The 25945-nt window shown below is 37.8% G+C and overlaps 1 protein-coding gene across 1 annotated transcript; it reads right to left on the reverse strand.

The window, feature by feature from the left end:
• Positions 1-1311: 1311 nt before the first annotated feature.
• On the reverse strand, positions 1312-24558 carry LOC125228762. The gene is made up of 4 exons (XM_048133437.1): positions 23981-24558; positions 14418-14570; positions 2984-3167; positions 1312-2628 (listed from the first exon to the last, which is right to left on the reverse strand). Exons 1-4 carry the CDS (start codon positions 24512-24514, stop codon positions 2348-2350), a joined length of 1152 nt encoding a protein of 383 aa, XP_047989394.1. The 5' UTR covers positions 24515-24558; the 3' UTR covers positions 1312-2347.
• Positions 24559-25945: the final 1387 nt, after the last annotated feature.

Consider the following 25945-nt stretch of genomic DNA (forward strand, 5'->3'; position numbering starts at 1 on the left):
TCTGGCGTCAACGATTGCCATGCGCCTACGCCGGCAGAGCGTAGCTTTTGCACCAGATATACATCGATGGACCTTGAAAAATAAAACCACATTTAGATTTTAGTGTAATAGAACGCCTACGAGTGAACGCCAAAACGCCAGCAGTAGGTATCAATTAAATAAATGTAAGTATACCTGTATGGGAAATAGCTGTACATACAACTATAATACTACCTATATTTAATTATGAGTATGAGTGAATCTACGGGTATAATTAGGTCATGTAAAAGTATTTTTATTTATTTATTTTATTTTTCATTTAATGTAGGTACCTATTGTAAATATCTATTTTCATAAGGAGTAATAGGTATGTGTTGTATTGAGATAACTATAATCTATCTTATGAAAAAATGCATCATGAAAATAAAGTAAGCACTTAAAAGATGACTAGTTTCTAATATAGATTAATAAATTAGAATTACATTAATTTTTAATGCATTTTAATTTTTAATTTAAGTCTGTTTTAGGTAAATCAACTTTAAAAAACCTTTTAAAATATAGACATTAAGAGATTAACAATTTACAAACTCAGCTGCAACTAAATATGATGTCTTAGTTGTAATTAATATATAATGTCTAAGTATAATAACAATAAGCGTTAGAAAAATTTAGCGTCCCAGCCCGTTAGAAATTTGTTACTTATACCTAAATAATTACATCAATAAAATACGTCAACAAAAAACTTCTCATAAGTTTATTAAAAGGGTGCGGAACGGTATACCTAGTTAGGTATTTGAGGATTAAGAGACACAATTTGGTAAGTTTGATACAACAATACGAGTATAATTAGTGGCATTACACAGGGTAGGCCCTTAATAACTCTGCTAACTAACCACAACCATCATTCTCGGTTTGTAATTTACATGTCAAAAATGTCTTAGACTCGTTATTCAATTAAATAATCTAATGTTTCTGGCTGCGTCTACACCGCGTTGGGATTCAAGGTAGGTAAGTATTATTGTTTTCCCCTCACTAGCTCGGAAACACGTGTTTTGTCCTTTAATAGCAGCGGGTAAAAACGCATTTTATCCACTAGTGGGTAAAGTAATTTGACCTCGAATAAAGTCAAATTAACTGCTTTAAAATTGATAAAAGAAGGTGAATCTAGTAATAAAGATCATTTACCACCTGTGGAACTACTGGAAGCAGTGATAAACGCATTTTTTGCGTTGTAGTTTCCTCGCTATAGTGAGGGGAAAAGTTTTGTGTTACACTCGGGTGCAAATGTATTTTACTTCTCGTGTGTTAAAAAACTCGCAAGTTCAGGATTCTATTCTCGAACCACTCGCTTCGCTCGTGGTTCAACTATAGAATCCTTTCACTTGCTCGTTTTTCAATTCCACACTCGGCGTTAAAATACAACTTTGCCCCCTTGTATAACAAATAACTATTACTAAAATAAGTTCACTTTTTCCAGAAAATAACGATATATAAAATGGTGGATATAATTTGCGTTTATAGAATGGTATTAAAGTATCGGAATAATAAGAGTTTTGAATGATTCACGGTTATTTTTATTAGACTTATATTTACAAAAAAATCAGAAAGGTAATCACGGTCTATATCCCGGTCAATATAAGTCTATCGGAATAATGTTTGAAGTCTTTTAGATTGTTGGTATCTACCCTGATAAAACTTGTCATTGATAATACCATAATACTCTATAAAATACTGTTTTGCCAGTTAGATTATTTTAAAGAATTTTAATTTCTCATGTACATACTTCTTATACTCAAATAGTACATAGTACCGAGCTCTCTTGAGAAACAAGAACAATTTGTACCTTACAATTACATTTCATAGATAATATTTACAAAAACCTACTTATAAGCATAAAATCTCACAAACCACAATGTTTTGTTCAAACCCGGGCAACATACAACCAATTTAGTCAATACAAACTATAACTGGTAAATTAAAAATAAAGTAACCTATCTAGTTATTAGATCTGTAATCACCATGCCTAGGTTCAATATTCAATAAAAAAATATTTTTATAAATTGGTTCTGAAGAGACTGACTGTATTTCTATTAAAACCTCGTACCTAATGTTAATTGAGTACCTTCTTCTTAGACGCAAACACAACGAAATCGAATTACATACAATATTTATGGGATATTTTGGTAGGACAACATTGTAAAGAACAAAATAAATATAAACAATTGGTACTTATTCCTTTGTTTCACTGGGTAACTGACTGCTACAAATTCGTAATAACTAAACAACAATTACTTAACATTAATAAGCTCGACCTTTCGTCAATTACCGATATCTTAAAAAAGATTGGGTGTAACGATGGCTGCCTTTTCTATACTTTTTCTTCTGGCATTTGTAAGGGTACGCTGGCTTCTTCTATCTTCCTGTTGGCCGCAAGGGCGGCCGCAGCGAGCGCTTGCCTGTGTCTCTTTTTGGTCCTCTCCTTGTGGAAGAAGAGCCTTAGATAGTGGCAGGGGAAGACCACGCACTCGCCGGCGGGCTCCTCGCCGTCGATGTACACGCCCCGCACTATTATGGAGTTGGAGCAGTTCAGGAGTATGAGAAGCGTGAGGCTCACTATGTGTGTGCACCAGTTGCTGATTTTTGGAGAATCTGTAGAAAATATGCAATGTTAGTGACACTTGGAGAATCATAGAAAGTTTTATAATATAACCTTAAAGAAATTACTAGTAAACATACAGCACTTCTTATTTAAGCAGAGTTTATGAACTTCATCAGATAATTCTGTATGAGAAGAACAGCGCACAACGAGACGTGGCGGAGACCCCACCTGGTTGCCTATGACACTATGACCATCACATATGCTGGGTCAGAATATCGGCAGCTCGGCAAAAAACGAAATCCCGGTATATATTATGTAAGTCTAGTGAAACTAACCATGAATCATTGTCAACTCTTCCGTGTTCCTCTTCATGAGAGAACACAGAGGTCATAAATCGAGTCTTACCAGGGAACAGGTATATATCCAGCAGTCCCCACACGCCACGCCACACGTTGACGGTGGCCAGGAAGGAGACGAGGTGGTACACGTCAGCCAGCAACAGCCGCGCCGCGCCGCGCAGGCGCGAGGCGGCCCAGCGCACCGGCGCCTGCAGTGCGAACGTCGCCACCACGAGCGCGTAGCCTGCCAACTGTTGAACACAATATACGTCTTTAGTACTCCTACTTCAAATCAATATCACTTGGACACGTCTACCAATGAATAATGATGCTATTTATTAAGTATGTTTAGAAATGCATGAGCTAGCATAAACTCACTACAAAAAATCGGTCACTAGACCGGTGCTATGCCATTAGACACCAAGACCTTACCCACAATACAGTGAATATTTTCCTACTATATGTATACATATGAGCCCTAACTATAGCAGGCTCTGGCGATATCAGAACTGCCGTATTAGTGTTGTACTTTTTTAATGGCTACCGAAGTTATTGGAAAATTACCAGTAAAGTACCTAACAATGATAAATACTGGACCACAACTGGACCGCTTGCCCCGTGCTTTACCATCGGAGCTACCAACACCCAATATCCTTTAATCAAATGAGAATTAAGTATATGGTACCTATTTTATTTAAGATTTTGGTAAACACGTCTAGTAAATTAAATAATGAATTATATTAAGCGTCTTCAGGCGCCTGATAAGTCATGAGCCCACAAGTCTGTGGGCTCAATGATAAGTAGGCAAACATAATAGCCTAATCCCTGTTTGCACTTTCATAATAAAAAATGCCTTCATACTTAATAAAAAGTGATTATATGAGTGCCTATTACTCAGAAATGATAATCATTCTGCATATTTTGGATGTTTATTTATATCACGAAAGACCGTAGGTTAAGTTAACAATAGTCTTGGCACGAGGAAGCGTGATACAATAATTTTTCTTTTGTCTTTATTTTGTCTTTAAGATTGAAGAGTTGTTTACTTAGTACTATTATCAATAGGTGTACTGGCTGTTCCGTAACAAGTTATCGATATTAGTTGACCATCCGTTGTTCTTTACCAACCCTTTAGGGCTTTTTGTCATAATCAATAAGTAACTTGCTTTGTTAATCAATACTAATATTATAAATAGGAAAGTGTGTGTGTCTGTTTGTTTGTCCATCTTTCACGGCAAAACTGAGCGACGAATTGACGTGATTTTTTAGGTGGAGATAGTTGAAGGGATGGAGAGTGACATAGGCTACTTTTTGTCTGTTTTTAGCGCGAGCGAAGCCGCAGGCAAAAGCTATTAGTTATTCATATTATCAATTTACGACTCATTTTGTATTAAATATGTGTCTATGACATTTGTTAGGACAATAAACTAAATGCAGTTCATGATTGAACAAAACTCGAATCCGCAAAACAAACTTCCTTATCAGTGACGTACTTATACTTAATTAGCATAATTTTCCGACTACGTACGTAGTCCGTATGCTCTTTACAACCAAGCTTAGGCAGCAAACAGCTGACTCTAGTAAATATACAAATAGCTTGTTTGCTAAAGAACGGAAACACACCGTTTATAGTCATAATAAACTTTAATGTTTTATTGACACTATTTACATGAAAACACTGTTGTGAAAGGTATTTATATTATGATAGGAACTTAAATAGAGTTAAAATAGTAATTAATTAAACTTATAACGAATCAGAAATTATATAGGTAGGTACCTAAAAACAAAAGACAGTATTTGTGCTGTATATTAATTTAAATCTGCAAAATACATTGATGTATCATTAGTACTAGATACACAGTCAGGCGAAAAAAATGGCTACAGTCAAACTCTAGATCTTACGAAAAAGTACAGAGTTGGTGACTTAGTCATTCGCCGACCGGCGTCGAATGACAATGTCGTCGTGCTCGGTTTAAAAATAGCACAAAAAAACACAAGAAAGACAGTGGGATGAGTTTTTTTACGTAAGTAATTCAAATGTATTGACAAATTATGTATAAACTCGATGCAATTTCGTGTTTTAGAATAAATTTAATTAATTGCAAAAATAAAGGATTTTCATGGAACAAAAAGGTACGGAGTCGCTATTATTTTATTTACATCTACTTACATGCGTTTTCTTATACATGTGCCTATTGACGAAAAAGTAGGTAGGCAGTGTACAGTAGCCATCAGATATATGGCAACGAACGAGATGTTCAAAAATATCTGAACATACACTCACACGTTTTCTGATATCTTTGAGTAACTCGTACGTTGCGATATATCTGACTGTATATTTTTAAAATACGTGTAGCAAACTTGAAATGGCAGATTTCATCACTTTGTCTCTTATGTACTTTAATAGCGTTATATTTTAATTCAAGATTCCCTCGGGATCCCAAGGTGGTGACAACACCGTCGACATTACTAATTAAAACTTAACCAAATATACTCAAAATAAACTAAGAAATGCCATCAGCATCCTCGGTTAAGTGGCTCTAATATAGGCCTATATTAGAATTAAGTTTTTAGTTTCATTTATACTGTAATTACTCTGTATCTATTTTGTCAGGAAGTATTAGTTTCAAGACTCATGTCTACTTGCTATCCCGAATCCCTTCATTATCGTAATTGGAAGAAAGTATACCTACCAGTGCACAAATTACTTATTCACATCACCTTCCGTCCTTAAATGGACTTTTTCTTCCCCGCTAGGAGAGATCAAAGTGGTACTTTTCTTCCCTGCTAGGAGGGATCAAAGTGGCACTTTTCTGTTCAAGGACATTTATTTGCCGGTATAAAATATATTTCTTTGATAAACTTGTTGATTTGTTGAGTTATTATCTCATCATCCCCCTAGCGTTTTCCCGGCCTATGCCTCGGCTCAGGGAGAGCCTAGGGGTCCGCTTTGCTGAGTTATTATCTAATAGTATTAAATAAATCTGTTTCATCTCTATGTTCCTTCATTTTTCTCTTGGGTTGTGTGAAAAGCAGTATGTGTCACACGGTAGCAAAATTATTTTCACCTTGGGCGTTAACACTTGAATCCCTCATTAAGCTCAGGATTCCATTTTAGAATCCTTCGCTACGCTCCGGATTCTATTATATAATCCTCCGCTACCTTTAGGATTCAATGTACGCCCTCGCCGTAAATTTATCATTTTGCTCCCCTGAGACACAATCTATTATTTGGGTTGTATTTATCGAAATAAATATTGTTGCCGGTTTTACAGGTGGTTAAAGGTTTTCACGATTGTTGTATGGGAGCTCCCTTAAAAACATATTTTATTTTGTTTTTAGTATTTGTTGTTATAGCGGCAACAGAAATACATAATCTGTGAAAATATCAACTCTCTAGCTATCACGATTCTTGAGATAAAGCCTGGTGACAGACAGACAGGCAGACGGACGGCTAGACGGAAAGTCTTAGTAATAGGGTACCGTTTTTACCCATTGGGTACGAAACCATAAAAAAAGATTATATTTACAATGAAAACCTAGGTATACTGCCAATTTGGCAAACAAGTGAATTTGTTTATTATAATAGATGTCTTAAGTCAAACCTTGTATATAAAATGTAAAAAGTGTAAATAAACTTATTTTGTTATACGAGGTTTTTTATTACTCAACGTGCCTAATATTATTTATGCGACTCCATGCATCCGATATTCTGATGACTTGTAGTTTTGACATTGATTGTTTTTCTAATGACGTTTCAGTAGTTGCCAGTATCGCGGTGATCGGACGAAAACGGTTTATATGTTACTTATTTGAAAACTCGTATCGAACGGTTCACGAATTTGATTCTTACGGCTTACATAACAAATTCGGTTTTCAAAAAACAGATATATTTTGATTTTAGGTTTAAGTTAGCGTTATTTGCACCTATCTGAATAAAGTTGGAATGTCATTTGAGGCCATTTTTTTCGACTTTTTTGTTCGGGACTGTGTGTCTATAGATATTTAGTTTAAGGAATATATCACACGTTGGGGTTGGAATGAAAAAAAATATCAGCGCCCACTTTACATGTAGGGGGGGTACCCTAATAAAACATTTTTTTCCATTTTTTATTTTTGCACTTTGTTGGCGTGATTGACATACCTACATATTGGTACCAAATTTCAGCTTTCTAGTGCTAACGGTTACTGAGATTATCCGCGGACGGACGGACGGACGGACGGACGGACGGACGGACGGACGGACGGACGGACGGACGGACGGACGGACGGACGGACAGACAGACATGGCGAAACTATAAGGGTTCCTAGTTGACTACGGAACCCTAAAAATGGGTAACTATAATAAGTTTTCTCATATACCATCAAAACATGCCATCGCGGGCTTTTTCACCATACTTACATTGTGTTGATATATCTGAATTGGCTTGGGCAGCGTTTTCGGTTCTAGACTTTACTTAGAGTAATAGTAAATATTGTATTGTATATTTGAACCAATTCACAAAAAATCTTCACAAAAGTACAACTCTAAACCTTTCTCAAAAATCGCTCTAAGATTCACAAGAATCATAAGTGTGAACTAAAAAAATCTGTTCAGTGACTTTTTGAGCGATAACAACATCCAAACAGACAATCATACACGCGGCGGGAGACTTTGTTTTATAAGGTGTAGTGATCAATAACTTACTAGTGATATAAAATCTTCCACATATCGAACATTGTTCCAAAAACAAACTTCCTAGCATTCCTAAGACCCAGGCCACACAACCAAATAATGTTATCAAATAGGCAAATGAACTGCGAGGAATATTCTGTGACATACTTTAAGTAGTGATAAATGCAGCGCATCATACATTCGAATTCCTTAGGGCTACTTTAATTAATCGATACGATTATACGCCAGCAGAATATCAGGAATTTTAACTGTAAATTTGAAATAGATGTTTTGAATTTGAATTTTACTTACCTACAAACTTTATATTAACTTGTACACAGGGTTTCATTTATTTATAGATATGTACTTTAGTAAAGCGCTGGTAGCCTAGCGGCAAGTACGTGCGACTTTCGTTCAGGATGTCGCGGGTTCGAACCCCGGCTCGCACCAATGAGTTTTTCGGAATTTATGTGCGAAATGTCATTTGATATTTGCCAGTCGCTTTTCGGTGAAGGAAAACATCGTGAGGAAACCGGACTAATTCCAATTAGGTCCAGTTTACCCTTCGGGTTGGAAGGTCAGATGGCAGTCGCTTTCGTAAAACCTAGTGCCTACGCCAAATCTTGGGATTAGTTGCCAAACCGGACCCCAGGCTCCCATGAGGCGCAAATGCCGGGATAACGCAAGGAGGATGATGACTTTAGTAAATAAATCATTATTAAATAAGTGTTAAATACGTGAGAGCGCTACCTACAAATGTAGCGCGAAAAGGTTTTCCTTCGTATGTTTCCGGAAACGTTCGTATTTGTCATGCTAGTTCAGACAGTGTCAGTACGTCTTGTACTGAGACTGACTGAAATAGCACGACACGTTCGTACGTTTGCGTAAGAATTCGAAGGAAAATCTTTTCGCGCTACATCTGTAGTTTCAGTCTCATGGCGTTACATCTGAACTTATTTATTTCAGTTTCATACAACGTTTCAAGAACAATCGACAACCCTATCGTACTTAGTGCGTCTGGTGCATAATCAAAACAATGCATCTAATTATAACTAAGCGATAACTCCAACCTTGGAGACTGTACATACCTACTTGATTCCTCTGTTGTGATAGCACTGTGTTTGTTTAGATACAGCCTTAGACGAAACGTGCATCGGCATTAGGTACACATATCATAAATACAGTGTTTAACGAAGTTATAGGTAACTATGCAGTAAGCGAATTACGATATTATTTAGTGTAAGCGACGTAGCGTTTGTGATGTTGTTGTTGATGTAGGTACCCTGGTAGATCCTACATAATATAATTGAACTTTTGATTTTATTATTTATTATTTAATAATAAATTACAATTTATTATTAAATCGTAAGTGCATTCGTATAATAGTTAATCATTAATTGTCATAATTTATTCATCTCATATTTAATTGTTACTTTCACCTTTGTACTCACTTAGCAAAGTTTTGTGTTTTCTTTCCTGTTTGTACAAAATGTACAAGTGTTTTGTTACAACGACAAAGCATGTATTTTATTATATTACTAGCTTTTGCCCGCAGCTTCGCTCTCATTAAATTCGAAAATGGCGGAATGATACATACATACTTGCACTCCCCATTTTAGGGAAGTGGGGGTTAGAAAGAGACGAAAAGTAGCCTGATGTCACTCTCCATGCCTTCAACTATCTCCACTTAAAAAAATCACGTGAATTGGTCGCTCCGTTTTGCAAACAGCCATACACACTTTCCCATTTATAATATTAGTATAGATATCTGTGAAGATTTTTCTATTTTTGAGATTAAATTTGAATTCCCATAAGACGTAATTTTAAAAAAATGCGATTTACACTAAACGAAATTACCAACATAGGGAAAAAGCTAAAAATATCTCAACTTAACTAGGTACTAGACCTCTAAGAAGGCAGTTAACCAGGATGCTTCTCGGTTTCACGTTCATTACCACGGTGACATTGAGCAGATTGCCACGTGGGCAGCGCTCAGCACAGCACTCGTTTATTAGTAAACATGAGGACCGTTTACCCCATTACACTCTGGCGAATTGGATAATTGATCAGTGAAAAGCTATTTTTAGAAATGATACCTGACAGGAGCTGTTGTGCAGTTTTGAAAAAAAAATTCAACTTGTAAAGGTTGACAGCGGTTGACAAATGTTCATAAGTGTTTAAAATTTCCAATCGATAGCATAAGTAGTTCTCGAGATATTTAGTAATCTGATAGACAGACAGACGGACGGACAGAGTCGCACCATAATAATCCTTTTGTACCTATTGTAGTGCCCTAATTACATGATTTTGTTATAATCGTGATATTCGTGAAAATTACATACTGTGGTAAATATCGATATGCACCGCTCATTTATATCGATTACCATTGTTTTAATATTCTACTTTATAGCTCATTATATTATTTTTATAATCCGTAAACTGCAATCAGTTATTATGATTTTAAACAACAGGTCGTACTAGATATTTGTTTCTGTTGGGGGACCAAGACGGTCGAAAGGAAGAGCCAATTGTGCCGCTAGTAAGTGGTCACTGACTCAATGGCACGCCGTAGTAGATATGACCCACATGCGGAAAGGATTATATGTTAAAAATGTTGCGGGACGCATTATTTTGCAATAACTGTATTGTACAAGTAAATGCGATCGGACGTGTTAGTGGATAGTGGCAAAAGTGACATTTTGTTTGAAGACTTTTGATACTGCCATGTCGTATTTAGAGCTAATTTATTTTTCCCCTCACTAGCTCGGAAACACGTGTTTTGTCCTTTAATACCAGCGAGTAAAAACGCATTTTATCCACTAGTGATAAACGCGTTTTTTGCGTTGTGCTTTCCTCGCTATAGTGAGGGGAAAAGTTTTGTGTTACACACGGGTGCAAATAATGTATTTTACTTCTCGTGTGTTGAAAAACTCGCCAAGTTCAGGATTCTATTTTCGAACCACTCGCTTCGCTCGTGGTTCAACTATATAATCCTTTCACTTGCTCGTTTTTCAATTCCACACTCGGCGTTAAAATACCACTTTGCACCCTTCTATAACAAATAACTATTGCAGTTCCGTTATTCTCTGTTCGAATAGGCATGCTTGTATTATGTACATTTGTACGTTTCCGTTTACCTTCTACATGGTAATAAAATGATAGTTCAAATCAAACCGAGACATAAATATTTTAAACAATTAAAAATATAATAAATGAAAATTAAAAATAAGGTTTCAGCTAATAGGGAAGGCACTAGTAACTGAATACTTATACTTAAATATGGAGTTTTACACGCACAGTTAGTGCTGATTGGTTTATCTTATCACAAAATTCGCCAATGAAGATACGCGCCGTCCAATGAAATGAGTTAGGTATATCCGAAAATACCTATTAAATATGATTATTGGTCTAGGTTCTATGTTTGATTAATCAAAACTCGTGCCAGTTGTGTGTATGTGATAATTATAAAAATTGCAATCCCTAACATAGTGTAAGTTATATTGGAGAATCCGTTGCATACTCTGGAAATTCTCTAGAAGAAAAAGCTGAATATTGTATTTATTTTTTGTATTAGAAACTTATTGTTCTATGTATATAAGTATGTACGTATATCGTCGCTTAGCACCCATAGTACAAGTTTTGCTTAGTTTGGGGGTAAGTTGATTTATGTAAGGTGTCCCCAATAGTCCGAGTTCTTAACAGTGACTTACTATGAGTGTACAGTCCCTGCTGGCAGAAAGCATGAAACTTGGCATGTATATAGCTTATAGGTTTATAAGAAAATATGGAAGTAGAAACACGCCGAGGTGTCAATGTTTCCCCTCTTTCCCCCCACTTTTGTATCCCTGATTTCAGTATTTCAATATTTCCATGAAAACCGTGAAAGGTACCATAACGATGTCTAGGAGAAGTATATTCTTCATAAAATTCTCTACAATATTGTCTTTGGAAGTATAAAGCTAGAACTTATAATTTTCAAACTATGCTCATTTTCCCCGAACAATATTTCTCTTTGGTGACCTAAACGATAAGATAGACTAGCGACTTTGTTCTTTTACCTGTGGCGATGTTGCTTCACAAAATTGTTCCTTGGGTGAAACTGATCCGATTTAGCTCAATAGTCATGAAATCGCACGTCACAACCCCCCAGAAAGACAAGGAGAAAGGGCCGGTTTCCTCGGTGAAATCTATGCATTACTTCTTTTTGCTCTTAGCGACTAGGGCAAATCGTATATCATTTTCGTGTAATATAGGGACGAGTTAATCATTTCTGAAAAAATCGTTGCACCTTTTCATACAAAAATAACGATTTTATAGCAAAATAATGAATTTTTAATGTATTTCATTATGAAAGTTATGGCATTTACAGTTATATCGCGGCGATTATCAACTAATAAAAAATAGGACAGATTAGCCAATAACCCAATTCTGATGATGGAATCCTGAAGAAGTCGAGAGAAGAACTCCTCAAATCTTAAAAGCATCGGTATAGTGATTTTTGTGTTTCTATAAGAACAGCATGCATTTATTCATAAGTTATGATCATAAGCAGTTCCAACGGAACGTTCCAATCAAAACTGATGGTGATGATTAAAATGAAACTCCTGAAATCTAAACGGCACACTTATAATGACTTTGGTATTTATATAAGAACAACATTCATTTACGTTCAGAACAGTGACATTTGGTGCAGTTGAACTGCTGATGATCATCAGAACCGAACTCAAATCTGAACGGCACACTTTTAATGACTTTGGTATTTTTATAAGAACATCATGCATTTATGTTTAGAGTAGCGAAATTTCGTGCAGATGAAATGCTGATGATCATCAGAACGGAACTCCTCCAATCTGAACGGCAGACTTATCCTCTTCAAAGTCACTATAAGTATGCCGTTCTGATTTGATAATAAGTTCCGTTTTGATCATCATCAGCAGTTCCACTGCACCAAATGTCACTGTTATGAACGCAAATGCATGATGTTATTATAAAAATACCAAAGTTATTATAAGTCTGCCGTTCAGATTGGAGAAGTTCCGTCCTGATGATCATCAGCATTTCCTCTGCACGAAATTTCACTAGGTACTCTAAACATAAATGCATGATGTTCTTATAAAAATACCAAACTCATTATAAGTGTGCCGTTCAGATTTGAGGAGTTCGGTTCTGATCATCATCAGCAGTTCAACTGCACAAAATGTCACTGTTCTGAACGTAAATGCCTAATGTTCTTATAAAAATACCAAAGTCATTATAAGTGTGACGTTCAGATTTGAGCAGTTCGGTTCTGATCATCATCAGCAGTTCAACTGCACCAAATGTCACTGTTCTGAACGTAAATGCCTAATGTTCTTATACAAATACCAAAGTCATTATAAGTGTGCCGTTCAGATTTGAGGAGTTCCGTTCTCATGATCATAAGCAGTTCCACTGCACGAAACTGTTTTGAACGTAAATGCATGCTGTTCTTATAGAAACACAAAAATCACTATACCGATGCCTTTAAGATTTGAGGAGTTCTCTCGACTTCTTCAGGATTCCATCATCAGAACTGGGTTATTGGCTAATCTGTTCTATTTTTTATTAGTTGATAATTGCCGCGATGTAACTGTAAATGCCATAACTTTCATAATGAAATACATAAAAATTCATTATTTTGCTATAAAATCGTTATTTTTGTATGAAAAGGTGCAACGATTTTTTCAGAAATGATTAACTCGTCCCTATATTACACGAAAATGATATACGATTTGCCCTAGTCGCTAAGAGCAAAAAGAAGTAATGCATAGATTTCACCGAGGAAACCGGACCTTTCTCCTTGTCTTTGTGGGGGGTAGTGACGTGCGATTTCATGACTATTGAGCTAAATCGGATCAGTTTGACCCAAGGAACAATTTTGTGAAGCAACATCGCCACAGGTAAAAGAACAAAGTCGCTAAGTCTATCTTATCGTTTAGGTCACCAAAGAGAAATATGGTTCGGGGAAAATGAGCATAGTTTGAAAATTATAAGTTCTAGCTTCATACTTCCAAAGACAATATTGTAGAGAATTTTATGAAGAATATACTTCTCCTAGACATCGTGATGGTAGCTTTCACGGTTTTCATGGAAATATTAAAATACTGAAATCAGGGATACAAAAGTGGGGGGAAAGAGGGGAAACATTGACACCTCGGCGTGTTTCTACTTCCATATTTTCTTATAAACCTATAAGCTATATACATGCCAAGTTTCATGCTTTCTGCCAGCAGGGACTGTACATCTGGTTAAGAACTCGGACTACAATATTTATTTATTTATTTTATTTTATGTAATTTGTTACTAAAACATTATATACCTACACTGAGTAACTATCGCTACCAAAATAGTCTTTCAGTCTTTACCTCAAACAGGGATGTGCTAAATATGTAATTATGGGACCTCAAGGAGGCTACATTATATAGCTCACCAGCGAGGTCCAGCAGGAGCGCAGCGGGTCGTCGGGGAACAGGAACATGTCCACCAGCGCCCAGAAGCCGCGCCACACGAACACCACCAGCGACCCACCACCGACACCAGCTGTATATACAGGTGTAGCTCACCAGCGAGGTCCAGCAGGAGCGCAGATGGTCGTCGGGGAACAGGAACATGTCCACCAGCGCCCAGGAGCCTCGCCACACGGACACCACCAGCGACCCACCACCGACACCAGCTGTATATACAGGTGTAGCTCACCAGCGAGGTTCAGCAGGAGCGCAGCTGGTCGTCGGGGAACAGTAACATGTCCAGCAGCGCCCAGGAGCCTCGCCACACGAACACCACCAGCGACCCACCACCGACACCAGCTGTATATACAGGTGTAGCTCACCAGCGAGGTCCAGCAGGAGCACAGCTGGTCGTCGGGGAACAGGAACATGTCCAGCAGCGCCCAGGAGCCGCGCCACACGAACACCACCAGGGACCCCACTACCGCGACGGAGAACACGCAGTCCAGCACGTACAACGCCGTTTCTCGTGTACTCTGCGAAACAAACCATGTGTTAACTCTCCGCATTAGTCCGTTTTCACATTATCCGATCCGATATCGGATGTCGGAAGGATTTCAATAGAAAAAAATCCAAGATGGCGCCTGTAATGTATGGGATATCGGTCCGACGTCCGATATCGGATCGGATAATGTGAAAACGCACTTACGGTCAATACGAATTCGTGGTGACATTTTACATAATTTTACGTACCGTTGGGGTAAATTAAAAACAAGGGTAGTAAGGGCTTGACATAAGTGGTCATAATACTAATAGTGCAGGCTGGAGAACATGAAAAAATAAGTAAGTACATGTACTTGAACCTATTTATTATATTTCTCCAAACTGAAAGTTACAAGTTACAAGTCTCTTTCCAATTTGTCATATTAGACGTTGGCTACCATTTGTAAATTGTAACTTGCACTACTTGCAGCTTCGAGAAATGGGCACGAGGTCAAAAAATATTTTACAAAAATCCACACTTTATAAAGTTTCGTACTTCTTAGCATTTACTTTGGACCCAACACCTGCACCATGTCACAAAAGTCAATACAGCTGAGTATAAGTACATATGTGAATTGACAATGGCAATGAAATATTTTGATGACTCGGACCTGGCCCCGTAGCCGAATGGCATTTCTCCGACGCCAAACGAAAGCGATACGCCGCTGGCTCTGTCGCGCCAATACGCAAGCGCGATAGAGATGAAATATTTTTCGATGACTTGTGACCTGATATAATGATGGAAACAGGAGGTAACTAATATATTTATATAGTAATTATAAGCCTGATACAACTGGTTAAATTAAAACAAATCATTATACTTTAGCTAAGGGCCAGTTGCATCAAATTACACATTTAACAGATATATTTATTTATATTTATATTTATTTATTCAATTACAATCATAAGCTTACAGTGTGGTACCAAAGCGCCTACAATGTTATTAGGAGGTATTTAACAATACAATATAATACTAAAACAGAATAATTAAATTAATCAATACATAAATTAAATTTTAGCTAAATTCATTGCAAAGTGCGCGAATTTTACACAATAACGTGTGCCAGCTATCGGCAAACACGTCGGCATCCTGGCTTAAAACGAGTCGGTTGAGCAGCGCCGGCGCCCGAGCGCCGGGCGCGTTGCTGGCGCGGCGCGTGCGCGGCCCCTCCGTCGGCGCCACGAACAGCGGCCGGCGGCGGCGCCCCGCTCGCCCATATTTTTCAGGCACAAAGAGACGGATACCTTCCAACGCAAACGGGTTGTCTATTTTCCCTCTTATCATAAGGCTGTAGTGAACGGCGAGATGCAGTTTACGCCTAAAACTGAGGGTATCGAGTCCGACCATACCTGCTACAAAAAGTGACGGATAAAGAAAAGGATAGTACCCGTACTGCTTTTTGTAGAGATGTCGAGCAAATTTTTTCTGGACTCTTTCAAGCAGAAGTGTACATAGTTCTGCTCAACTGGGTCATATATTACTGAACAGTATTCGAGCTTGCTTCGGACGTAGGCATTATAGAGAACTAATGGAACGGTCGTGCCGTTAAACTGCGGTGACGTACGCATTACAAAGCCCAGCATTTTATTTGCACTCTTTACCACTGAGTTTATATGGCTATGGAAGTCTAGTGCGGTGTCGAGCTCAAGACCTAAGTCACGAATGGTTTGGACGCGGTCAATATCCTCTCCACCAAGCTGGTAGTTGTAGGCTAATGCGGATTTACTTCTACTAAACGAGATTGTCTTGCACTTCTTACCATTAAACAGCAAGTGGTTGGTCTGACTCCATTCCATAACCGCGTTAATGTCGCGCTGCAATGTCTCACAATCCGAAACGGAGTTAACAGCATGGAACAGTTTGAGGTCGTCAGCAAATAACAAGCATCTTACATTGCTGACAGCTAAAGGCAGGTCATTAATCATCACCAGGAAAAGCGTAGCGTAAAAGATATGTACATCAATCAACATCACGCAGCAGAAGTCTACGAATTTTCTATTTAACAAATTTTGTAAAGGCTGTACGGTTCAGAACTCAAATTCAACGTTTTTGAAGGCTTCGAAATGCCTTGATGAAGACATCATAATGTTTGTGGAAAACAAGTACAGTGAAGTGAGCGACAAATGCTTGTAGAAATTACTTTTTCTCAAACATGCAATGAAATATTGTCTTTACGTTCCTTAAAATGGGCTGGGAAGTATCGCTTTTTGGGCGCAACAACTCGAGAGGTCTGTAAAAAAGGGGCCGGATTTCATATGTATTTTTATTTTTTGTAGGCCCTAGGCTTTTTTGTGTCTTGTCTCCACTAGTAACTTTTTTTGTCTATAAAACAATATTGCTTATATGCATTTGTTTCGTTGATTTCTTCATATTTTTAACCGCCTTCCAAATCTCAACGGAAGGGGTTCTCAATTCGTCTGTATGTTTTTTTTTTTAATGTCTTCGTCGTTACTGGACCGATTTTGAAATTTTTTTTTTTGATTGAATGTATATGCATACAGATTGGTCCCATTTTTCTCAGAACCCAGTTCTGGTGGTGGGATCTTGGAGAAATCGAGGGAACTCCTCAAATCTGAAAGGCATACATATGGTGATTTTTGTGTTTTTATAGGAACAGCATGCATTTACGTACGGAACAGTGACATTTGGTGCAGTGGAACTCCTAATGATGGTCAGAATGGAACTCCTCAAATCTGAACGACACACTTAAAGTGACTTTGGTATTTTTATAAGAACAGCATGCACTTACGTCCAGAACAGTGACATTTGGTGCAGTGGAACTGCTGATGAAGAGTGAGCCGCCCCTGGTTAGAGTTCCGTTCTGATAATCATTCTCATCTGTAAGTACTTCAGAATCATCCAAATTTCAAAATTGGTTCAGAAATGACGGAGATATCGAATAACAAACATTAAAAAATATACAGACGAATTGATAACATAATCCAACATTTGAAAGTATTTATCACCAGAACCCCAAAGGAAGGCGGTTTTTTTTTTCTTAATAATTTTTAAGAAAAAAAAAACCGTCGCCTTTCGGGTTCTGGTGAAAGCTACTCGTACTTGCGAATGTCGGATTATGTAGAAATGTGTAAGTATTTTTTAAAACTGCTTTTAATGCTTTAATTATTAGATGGCAACAGAAATGAATATACGTATAACGTTAAGGTTTGAGGAGTTTCCTCAATTCCTCATGAATCCGATTATATTATAAGAAATCGAAGCTTGACAAACTTTGACTTGAAAACTCAATATGCTTAACAAACATAACTAAATAAATGTCACTGTTCTGAACTTAAATGCATGCTTTTCTTACAAAAATACCAAAGTCACTATGAGTGTGCCGTTCAGATTTGAGGAGTACGGTTCTGACTATCATCAGCAGTTCCACTGCACCAAATGTCACTGTTCTGGACGTAAGTGCATGCTGTTCTTATAAAAATACCAAAGTCACTATAAGCGTGCTGTTCAGATTTGAGGAGTTCGGTTCTGAGCATCATCAGCAGTTCCACTGTACCAAATGTCACTGTTCTAGACGTAAGCGCATGCTGTTCTTATAAAAATGGCAAAGTCACTATAAGCGTGCCGTTCAGATTTGAGGAGTTTGGTTCTGGCTGCAGTTCCACTGCACCAAATGTCACTGTTCTGGATGAAAGTGCATGCTGTTCTTATCAAAGTCAGCAGTTCCTGACTGCAATTCCACTGCAAAATGTCACTGTTCTGGACGAAAGTGCATGCTGTTCTTATAAAAATACCAAAGTCACTATGAGCGTGCCGTTCAGATTTGAAGAGTTCCGTTCTGGCCATCATCAGCAGTTCCACTGCACCAAATGTCACTGTTCCGTACCTAAATCCATGCTGTTCCTTTAAAAACACAAAAATCACCATATGTATGCCTTTCAGATTCGAGGAGTTCCCTCGATTTCTCCAGAATCCCATCATCAGAACTGGGTTCTGAGAAAAATGGGACCAATCTGTATGCATATACATTCAATCAAAAAAAAATTTTTCAAAATCGGTCCAGTAACGACGGAGATATCGAGGAACAAACATTAAAAAAAAAAAAAACATACAGACGACTTGATAACCGTCCTTCTTGAGAGATATGAGGTGTAGGCTTGTGTCGTTCACGAACTATGAACTGTTAGGAATAAAATCCCATCAATGACCGAAATGAACTGAATCTTTTTGTGCTCTGAGAATCGGTCTTTGCTCATTTAGTTCAGTATAGGATCGGCGAGCGCGAGCGGTTTCGATCAAGAACGAGTGTGTGACTGCGCCGACCGAGAGCGAGAGCTACTTAGCAGAGCAACACAAAAACATCAAGGTTTCATATTAAACTTCGGTTACTTACAACCTTTGGACCCGGAATGTTACTATCTGTGGACTATTCGTATCATTTTGACACTATTCGGTCCCATTCGTTCTGATCTTTCCGACCGCAGTGGTCGCTGGTCTGGCTGAACTAAATGAGCAAAAGACCTAAAAGAGCGAACTAGTTCGTGGGAGCGATTGAACGAGATCGGAGCGCTCCGATCAACGAACGAAACGGCACAAGCCTAATGAGGTGACGGTTAAAAATTATGTTTTACTTTAGTTCCAATACAACTCTGCCCTATTCGTCATGTCATACGCAAGGTGTCATACGCAAAGGCCGTAGCAGGATAAGGGAACAACAAGTGCCCTTTATGATTAGGTGCTGGTTTTTTTTTCTATAGTTACTTACACTTAGTAGTACGATTGTGCAAAGTTTTTTTGAAAAATTCCCAGTGGTTTAGCCAGCAGAAGAAAAAAACCAAATTCATGAAATATGACTTTTCTCTAAAATTATTTAACTTTATCATACAATCTTTTTTCATTTTGGTTAACTAAATAGTACTTATAACCTGGAAGAAATTTGAGTCTCCAACTATAATATTTCTGCAAAAAGTACGTAAGGCAACATTTCAAAAAAAATTTTTTTTAGAGTCTGAAGGAGGGACCACTCTAAATGATACTTCTAAAAAAGCCTTATTTAATGATCCGTCATATAAGTTTGACAGTTAAAATCGAAAAGCAACAGTGTCAAAATTAAAAAAAATATGTTGGTTGGATATTGTTACATTTTATTGTTATACCGTTCTAACACCGCCTCGCTCGCTTCGCTCGTGGTTCAACTATAGAATCCTATCACTTGCTTGTTTTTTTTCAATTCCACACTCGGCGTTAAAATACAACTTTGCCCCCTTGTATAACAAATAACTATTAACAATGATTAGGTTGGCCACCTGTCAACCACTAAAGTGTTCAAAATGTTCGAGAAACGAACATCTTTCACGTTTCAATTATGAAAATAATGATTTTGGTACAAAAGTATTTAATTTACTGTCCGTGCTAGCTGATCTTTCTTTAAAAATGTCGCTCACAATAGTATATCACAATAACGAGAACACGTAAATATGTGCAAGTCGAAACTATAAAAGCCGCCCAATTAAAAGTCGATACCATGCCAACTATATCCTAGATCTTAACTAGAGCAAACAATATACAATCTCAATACATAATATTTTAACCTTCAATAAGTATAAAAACATCCTCAATAATTATATTTACATAATATAATTTAAGTGTGCATCTTCGCGTAGCACTAAGCCAATATAGCGAGGTGAACGGACACGCTTTGAAGGCCGCGCGTCTCCGTAGCGCTACGACCTACGGCGTAACCGCGTAGTGCGTAGGCGCCACCATAAAGAAAGCGGTTTCAGAAGACCCGTACCAAGTGAGAGACTTTTGTCTTGTTTTGAAGATGAAATTAACCCCGATAAGATTAAATGAATGCTGACCGAGAACGATTTCATGATTACAAATTTGCAATAGGCTAGTTTCCTAGTAGTCAAATCTTAAATCAGCTACTTTTTATGAACTGTCAAAACGATTTGCTAATATGGAATTAGTATGAAATACTGAGGTGTGACGTCACAATCAGTTCATTTACTTTTATCTTTCTCTTTGACTTATTAAATATAAATTATGTTTAAACATAAGTACTGTCTATATTTTTCTTCGAATTAAGTGGGTTGTGCTTTATTATGTGCACTGCATAAAATATTTTATTTTAAGTACAGGAAACTAGCCTATTCGAGGTTGAGTTCGCTTTGCATCGTCAGACAAAATCTAAATGTTATTTTGTTGTTTCTTTCCTAATATTAGGTGATTTTATTAGCAATAGTTATTTGTTTTACAAGGGGCAAAGTAGTTGTTTAACCGCACGTACCAATATTGATACCCGAGCAAGCGAAAGATTCCAATATTGAACCGCGAGCGTAGCGAGTGGTTCAAAAAGTGGAATCTTGAGCGTTGCGAGGGTATCAAGGCACGAAGGTTAAACAAACTTTGCCACCGAGTGAAACACAAAATTTTTCACCACACCAACACGAACAAAATACTGTCTATAAAACATCAAAATAAATTAAATTCATCAATTTATTCAATATTTATAATTCAAAATCATCATTTATAGGTAAAATCTAGCAGCCAGATTAAGACTTCGAGTTAAAATTTGTATGAAATTACTTTGCCCCCTTGTGGATAAAATGCAATTTTGCTATCTGTTTTCGAATAGCAAAGAAAGCCTTTATCAGTTGGTGTGATGAAAAATATTTTGTAGTGATTTTGTGCAATGGACATAATTAAATCTTTAAATTTTCAAGCCTGTTTTTACAAACTTTTTTTAACCCCCGACGCAAAAACGACGGGGTGTTATAAGTTTGACGTGTCTGTCTGTCTGTGTGTGTCATCGTAGCTCCCGAACGGATGAACCGATTTATATTTAGTTTTTTTTTGTTTGGAAGCTGAGTAAGTCGGGAGTGTTCTTAGCCATGTTTCATGAAAATCGGTCCACTATGACGCGGTCGGGGGTTTTTACAAAATCTTAATTTTGTGGTTAGGTTTGTTTGTACACAAATGCCACAGTAGGTATTCTACAGGTGAGAACGGCAAGTATACGGTCAACAGGGCCAGTACATGTAAATAAATAGTGTTAATTTTAAAAATTGTTATAATGAAGCATTTTTAACATTATCAGCAAATCATGCATATGAATTATAACTAACTATTATAGTTGCAATAATAATATGTAAGACCAGGCAGGGGTTGATTTATCTAATTCAACATTTTGTTTTTAAGGTACAGCGGGGAAAATCTCGACTCGGGGGCAATTGTAACTAATCCATTTTTTCCATTATTACACTATGATGTTGAGTTCTTCATGTATCCACTGAACACGGCAACCATATATAACCGGTGGACACTCTATTTAATAATGCAAACATTGTAAAACATGGAAAAAATTGACCAGTTACATTTGCCCCCCCAGTCGAGATTTGCCACGCTGTACCTTAATTGTTTTGATATAACATTGGCAATATTGGCATTCAACTTATTGACTGGAGAGCTGACACGGCACAAAATATCTCACATTTACAAGTTAGCATCACGATCTTCGGATCGTATCAAATTAAGATCAAAAGATTCTGTGAACTACTTATTAGGCTAATTTATGACAGAATAGTTATTTGTTAAAAGGGAGCAAAGTTGTATTTTAACCGAGTGCGGAATTGCAACAAGAACTAGCGAATGGATTCTAGGGTTGAACTACGAGCTAGCGAATGGGTTCTATGGTTGAATGGGTTCGAAAATAGAATCATGAGCGAAGCGAGTAGTTCAAAAATAGAATCCTGAACGTAGAGTGTTGCAATACACACGAGTTAAAATAACTTTGCATCCCGTGTCTAACACATAACTTTTCACCTCACTAAAGCGAGGAAACACGCAATAAAAACAACTGGAACATAATTGCACAGAAATAAGTCAATTTGCGTTTATTACAATTTCCACGAAGCACCGACCGACACACCACAAAATTTTCAAAGAATCAAGAAGAAAAATCTATTTGGGTGCGTTCCGTTTCACGCGTTTTGAAATTGCAATGTTACTTAAGGTGCGTTCTGAATAAGTACAATGGAAGAGTCAAAAATACAATTTCTTGTACGATTTCAAGTGTCTTATGGTAAAATCATGTTATAAAATTGTTTGAATTTTATGTTTTTAGTCGGATACAATTCGATATGAAATTATTTTTACGTTCGCATCACATGATTTGTTAAGACAATTTAAGCATAGGAGAAAATTGTCCTGTCTGGGACATGCCTTTACAAGAAATTATATTTAAAAAAGTAACTAATGACACGTTCGGATTTCAAATATTCTTTGCACTCTTGTGGATAAAATGCAATTTTGCTATCTGTTTTTAAAGAATAAAAAAGTCCTTTTCGAGCTAGTGAGGTGAAAAATTAATTAATAAGGTGTAGGGTAAATTACCAGTGAATGGCCAGTGTCCAATTCTTTTTACATATAAATAGAGCTCATTTTTAACCCCCGACGCAAAAACGACGGGGTGTTATAAGTTTGACGTGTCTGTCTGTTTGTCTTTTTGTCTGTGTGTCTGTCTGTGACATAGTAGCTCCCGAACGGATGAACCGATTTAGATTTAGTTTTTTTTTGTTTGAAAGCTGAGTTAGTCGGGAGTGTTCTTATTCTTAGCCATGTTTCATGAAAATCGGTAAACTTTGTCGGGGGTTTTTTCAAGGAGTTAAGGTTTTTTCAAGGGGTTAGACCAAAATTAAATAGAAGAAATGCTATACATAGTACATTTTATGTCATAACTTAAATATATAACACACGGTATGATCGTTCGCGATTTCAGTGTTTTGGTCGTGAAAGCACTAATGTATAATTTAACTGAGTTGGCAAGCCTTGCTTATCAAATTTAATAAAACCCAAGACTAATGTCGGGTTTCCTACCGTTATGTCGGGACGAGATAACATGCTTTATGAGTAGGTACCAATCTAACATGAAAATAAGAGACCTTGCATTTGTAATAACCATATTTTTTTTTTACTTTGACTGGTAGAGAATGCCTTATGGCATTATGTTCGCATATACGATGTATTTATTTTGTACAATAAAGATTAAATAAATGACTAAGAGCCCGGAGCCGCCAGACCTTCCTCATTTTCTCAAGGATGAAACTTTGGGATAATTTAAATAGTTAAATAGTATCGACGTTTAATGTCTGTATATTAGCTAGTTCGGCGCGACAGCTTTTTTTGCTACAAGGTTTAAAAAAAACACTAGCTTCCCTTAATTTTTCAAGATGAGTAAAGCCAATAGTGTAGAGCTACTGACTACTGTACTCGATCTCGACATAATTGATAGAGTCTGTGTGAAAAGAAAGTCTGTTTGAAATGTATTCCAATTCTATTACTATTCTATTTCGACACAGACAAGAAGTTGTGTAGATTAGGTAGAACTATGAACAGTCAGAAGTTGTCTAGATAAATATGTTTCGTTATTTTGGTACGAACCGTTCTAAACATGGTGGGGACGTCAAAGTAATCCTGTGGCGTATCGACGGCCACCGCGAAGGGCGCCGCGCAGATGTTGCGCAGCGAGCGCAGCGCCGCCAGCGACAGCGTCGCCGCCGCCGTCGTCGACAGCAGCGTCTTGGCGCTGTCGCCCGTGCACTCGTTCAGCAGGTTCCACGCCCCCCGCCACGCCCCGACACACGCCACCCCGGCCAGGCAAGTATACAGTCTCGACAACACATAATACGTCAACCTGCCCCGGTCCGGGCACAAGTACTTGCTCAACTGGTTCTGTGTCAAACAGAACAACAAGTCACAGCAAAATCCGAAGGCGGTGCACACCGCCGCGGAGCCGACACTGTTTTCCGGTAAAACGTACAAGTCCATGAGCGTCCATGTCGCCTTCCAGTAGGCGACCACGGCGGGGGCGACGACGATGCTCGCGAAGAGCGCGTCGGAGAGCTCTAGGAGCACGGCATGTGTGCGGGAGCCACTGGCGAGAGTGTCCGCTAGGCCGGCGGTGCTGCCCCGCATGTCTGCGGCTCTCTAGGTTCTGAACGCGACTGTATTTCAACTAGTAATTCTATTATCACCGCGTCCCGCCGTGACGCACCACAACTAACTTGTTTGCTGCGCCGCACCGCGCGGTTCGCCGATAACGACTCGATCCTAGTGAGCTGTCGGTACACCTCGGAGATAAAGGTTCGACGGCTGGTTGCAACTGCACGAGACAGGACATCGGCAATTAAATTGTTTTCTTTGAGTTTATTTCAATTGAATGGCCTTTATCTCAGCCTTATGAATTACTTAATAAGATAAACGGATTAGGGTGCGTCTTGTGCGGTCGTCGTATAAATCAGACGATGCAAGGAGTCATTTGTGTATGTCTATATCTGCATTTTCTTCAGTATTTTTGTGAATCAGTGTTTATAATAAAGTAAATAACGACTTACCTATTACCAATACATAATTTAATACAATATCATGTAAGTTGAAATATTGCAACATATTATACTTACACGTACCTATAAATATATCCGTTATATCATATAGTTAGCGGAACGCTGATAGAGAGCGAGAGGTAGGTAAAGCTAGTGACCCTCAGACTAATCAAGGTAATAGCAAATCGGGACTAGGGAACGACAACTAACCGCTTCCTAACCGCTGGCTTCAAGTGGACATCATTAGGACCTTGACCTTACTGTCATGCCTAATATACAGCCAATTATATAGTTATTGTGATTAAGTGCACGGGAATTGGATAATAACGGATTACGCAGAGATATTGCAAGGAAACGCACTATACCTGTATAGTAGTCAAACTTGACATTGCTCGTCTCTAGACTTCAGGGTAATGATATAACCTCTGGACTTGATGCGATGCAATCTGTATCTGTCACAACTGGATCACAACTGGAAACGCTGAAACGTTTATCTATCTCTATCGCGCTTGCGTATTGGCGCGACAGAGCCAGCGGACCGGGAGAAGTGGCGTACTAGAGGAGAGGCCTATGCTCAGCAGTTGGCGATAAAGGGCTGATACGATGATGATGATGATGAATCTGTATCTGTTCCATATAGGGGCGGGTCAGCTTCTCAACTTCATAATTATTACTTTTTCTACCGTGTCAACGTGGAATGAGTAGCCACTAGTACTAATGTAGAAATTGCAGAACATTCCCAAAAAGCGGAAACATTCTTGAGAATGTTCGCAGAACATTCCCGCAACATGCAATTTATTATTTAAACAAGAGAATATACTTGAAATAATGTTTAAATGGGCATAATATAAAACTGTATGTTATTATAGGTATAATATTGTCTATTATAGTTAGCTATTTTGTTGATAAGTGATAAGTTACCTAAATTTTCACTATAAGTTGCTTAAATTCTCACTATACTTCAGGGAACATTTCGACTTTCAGACTTCACAGTTTTAGTCCTGACTTTTTTAAATTAGGTACC

Source organism: Leguminivora glycinivorella, chromosome 1 (assembly GCF_023078275.1).
Source record: "Leguminivora glycinivorella isolate SPB_JAAS2020 chromosome 1, LegGlyc_1.1, whole genome shotgun sequence".
Lineage (NCBI taxonomy): Eukaryota > Metazoa > Arthropoda > Insecta > Lepidoptera > Tortricidae > Leguminivora > Leguminivora glycinivorella.

Coding starts and splice junctions, on each gene's coding strand:
- LOC125228762 (XM_048133437.1), bottom strand. CDS start 24,514: ATGCGGGGCAGCACCGCCGGCCTAGCGGACACTCTCGCCAGTGGCTCC. Junction 14,571..23,980: donor TCCCCACCATGTTTAGAACG/GTTCGTACCAAA, acceptor TTTGTTTCGCAG/AGTACACGAGAAACGGCGTT. Junction 3,168..14,417: donor GCTCCTGCTGGACCTCGCTG/GTGAGCTACACC, acceptor TGTGTTCAACAG/TTGGCAGGCTACGCGCTCGT.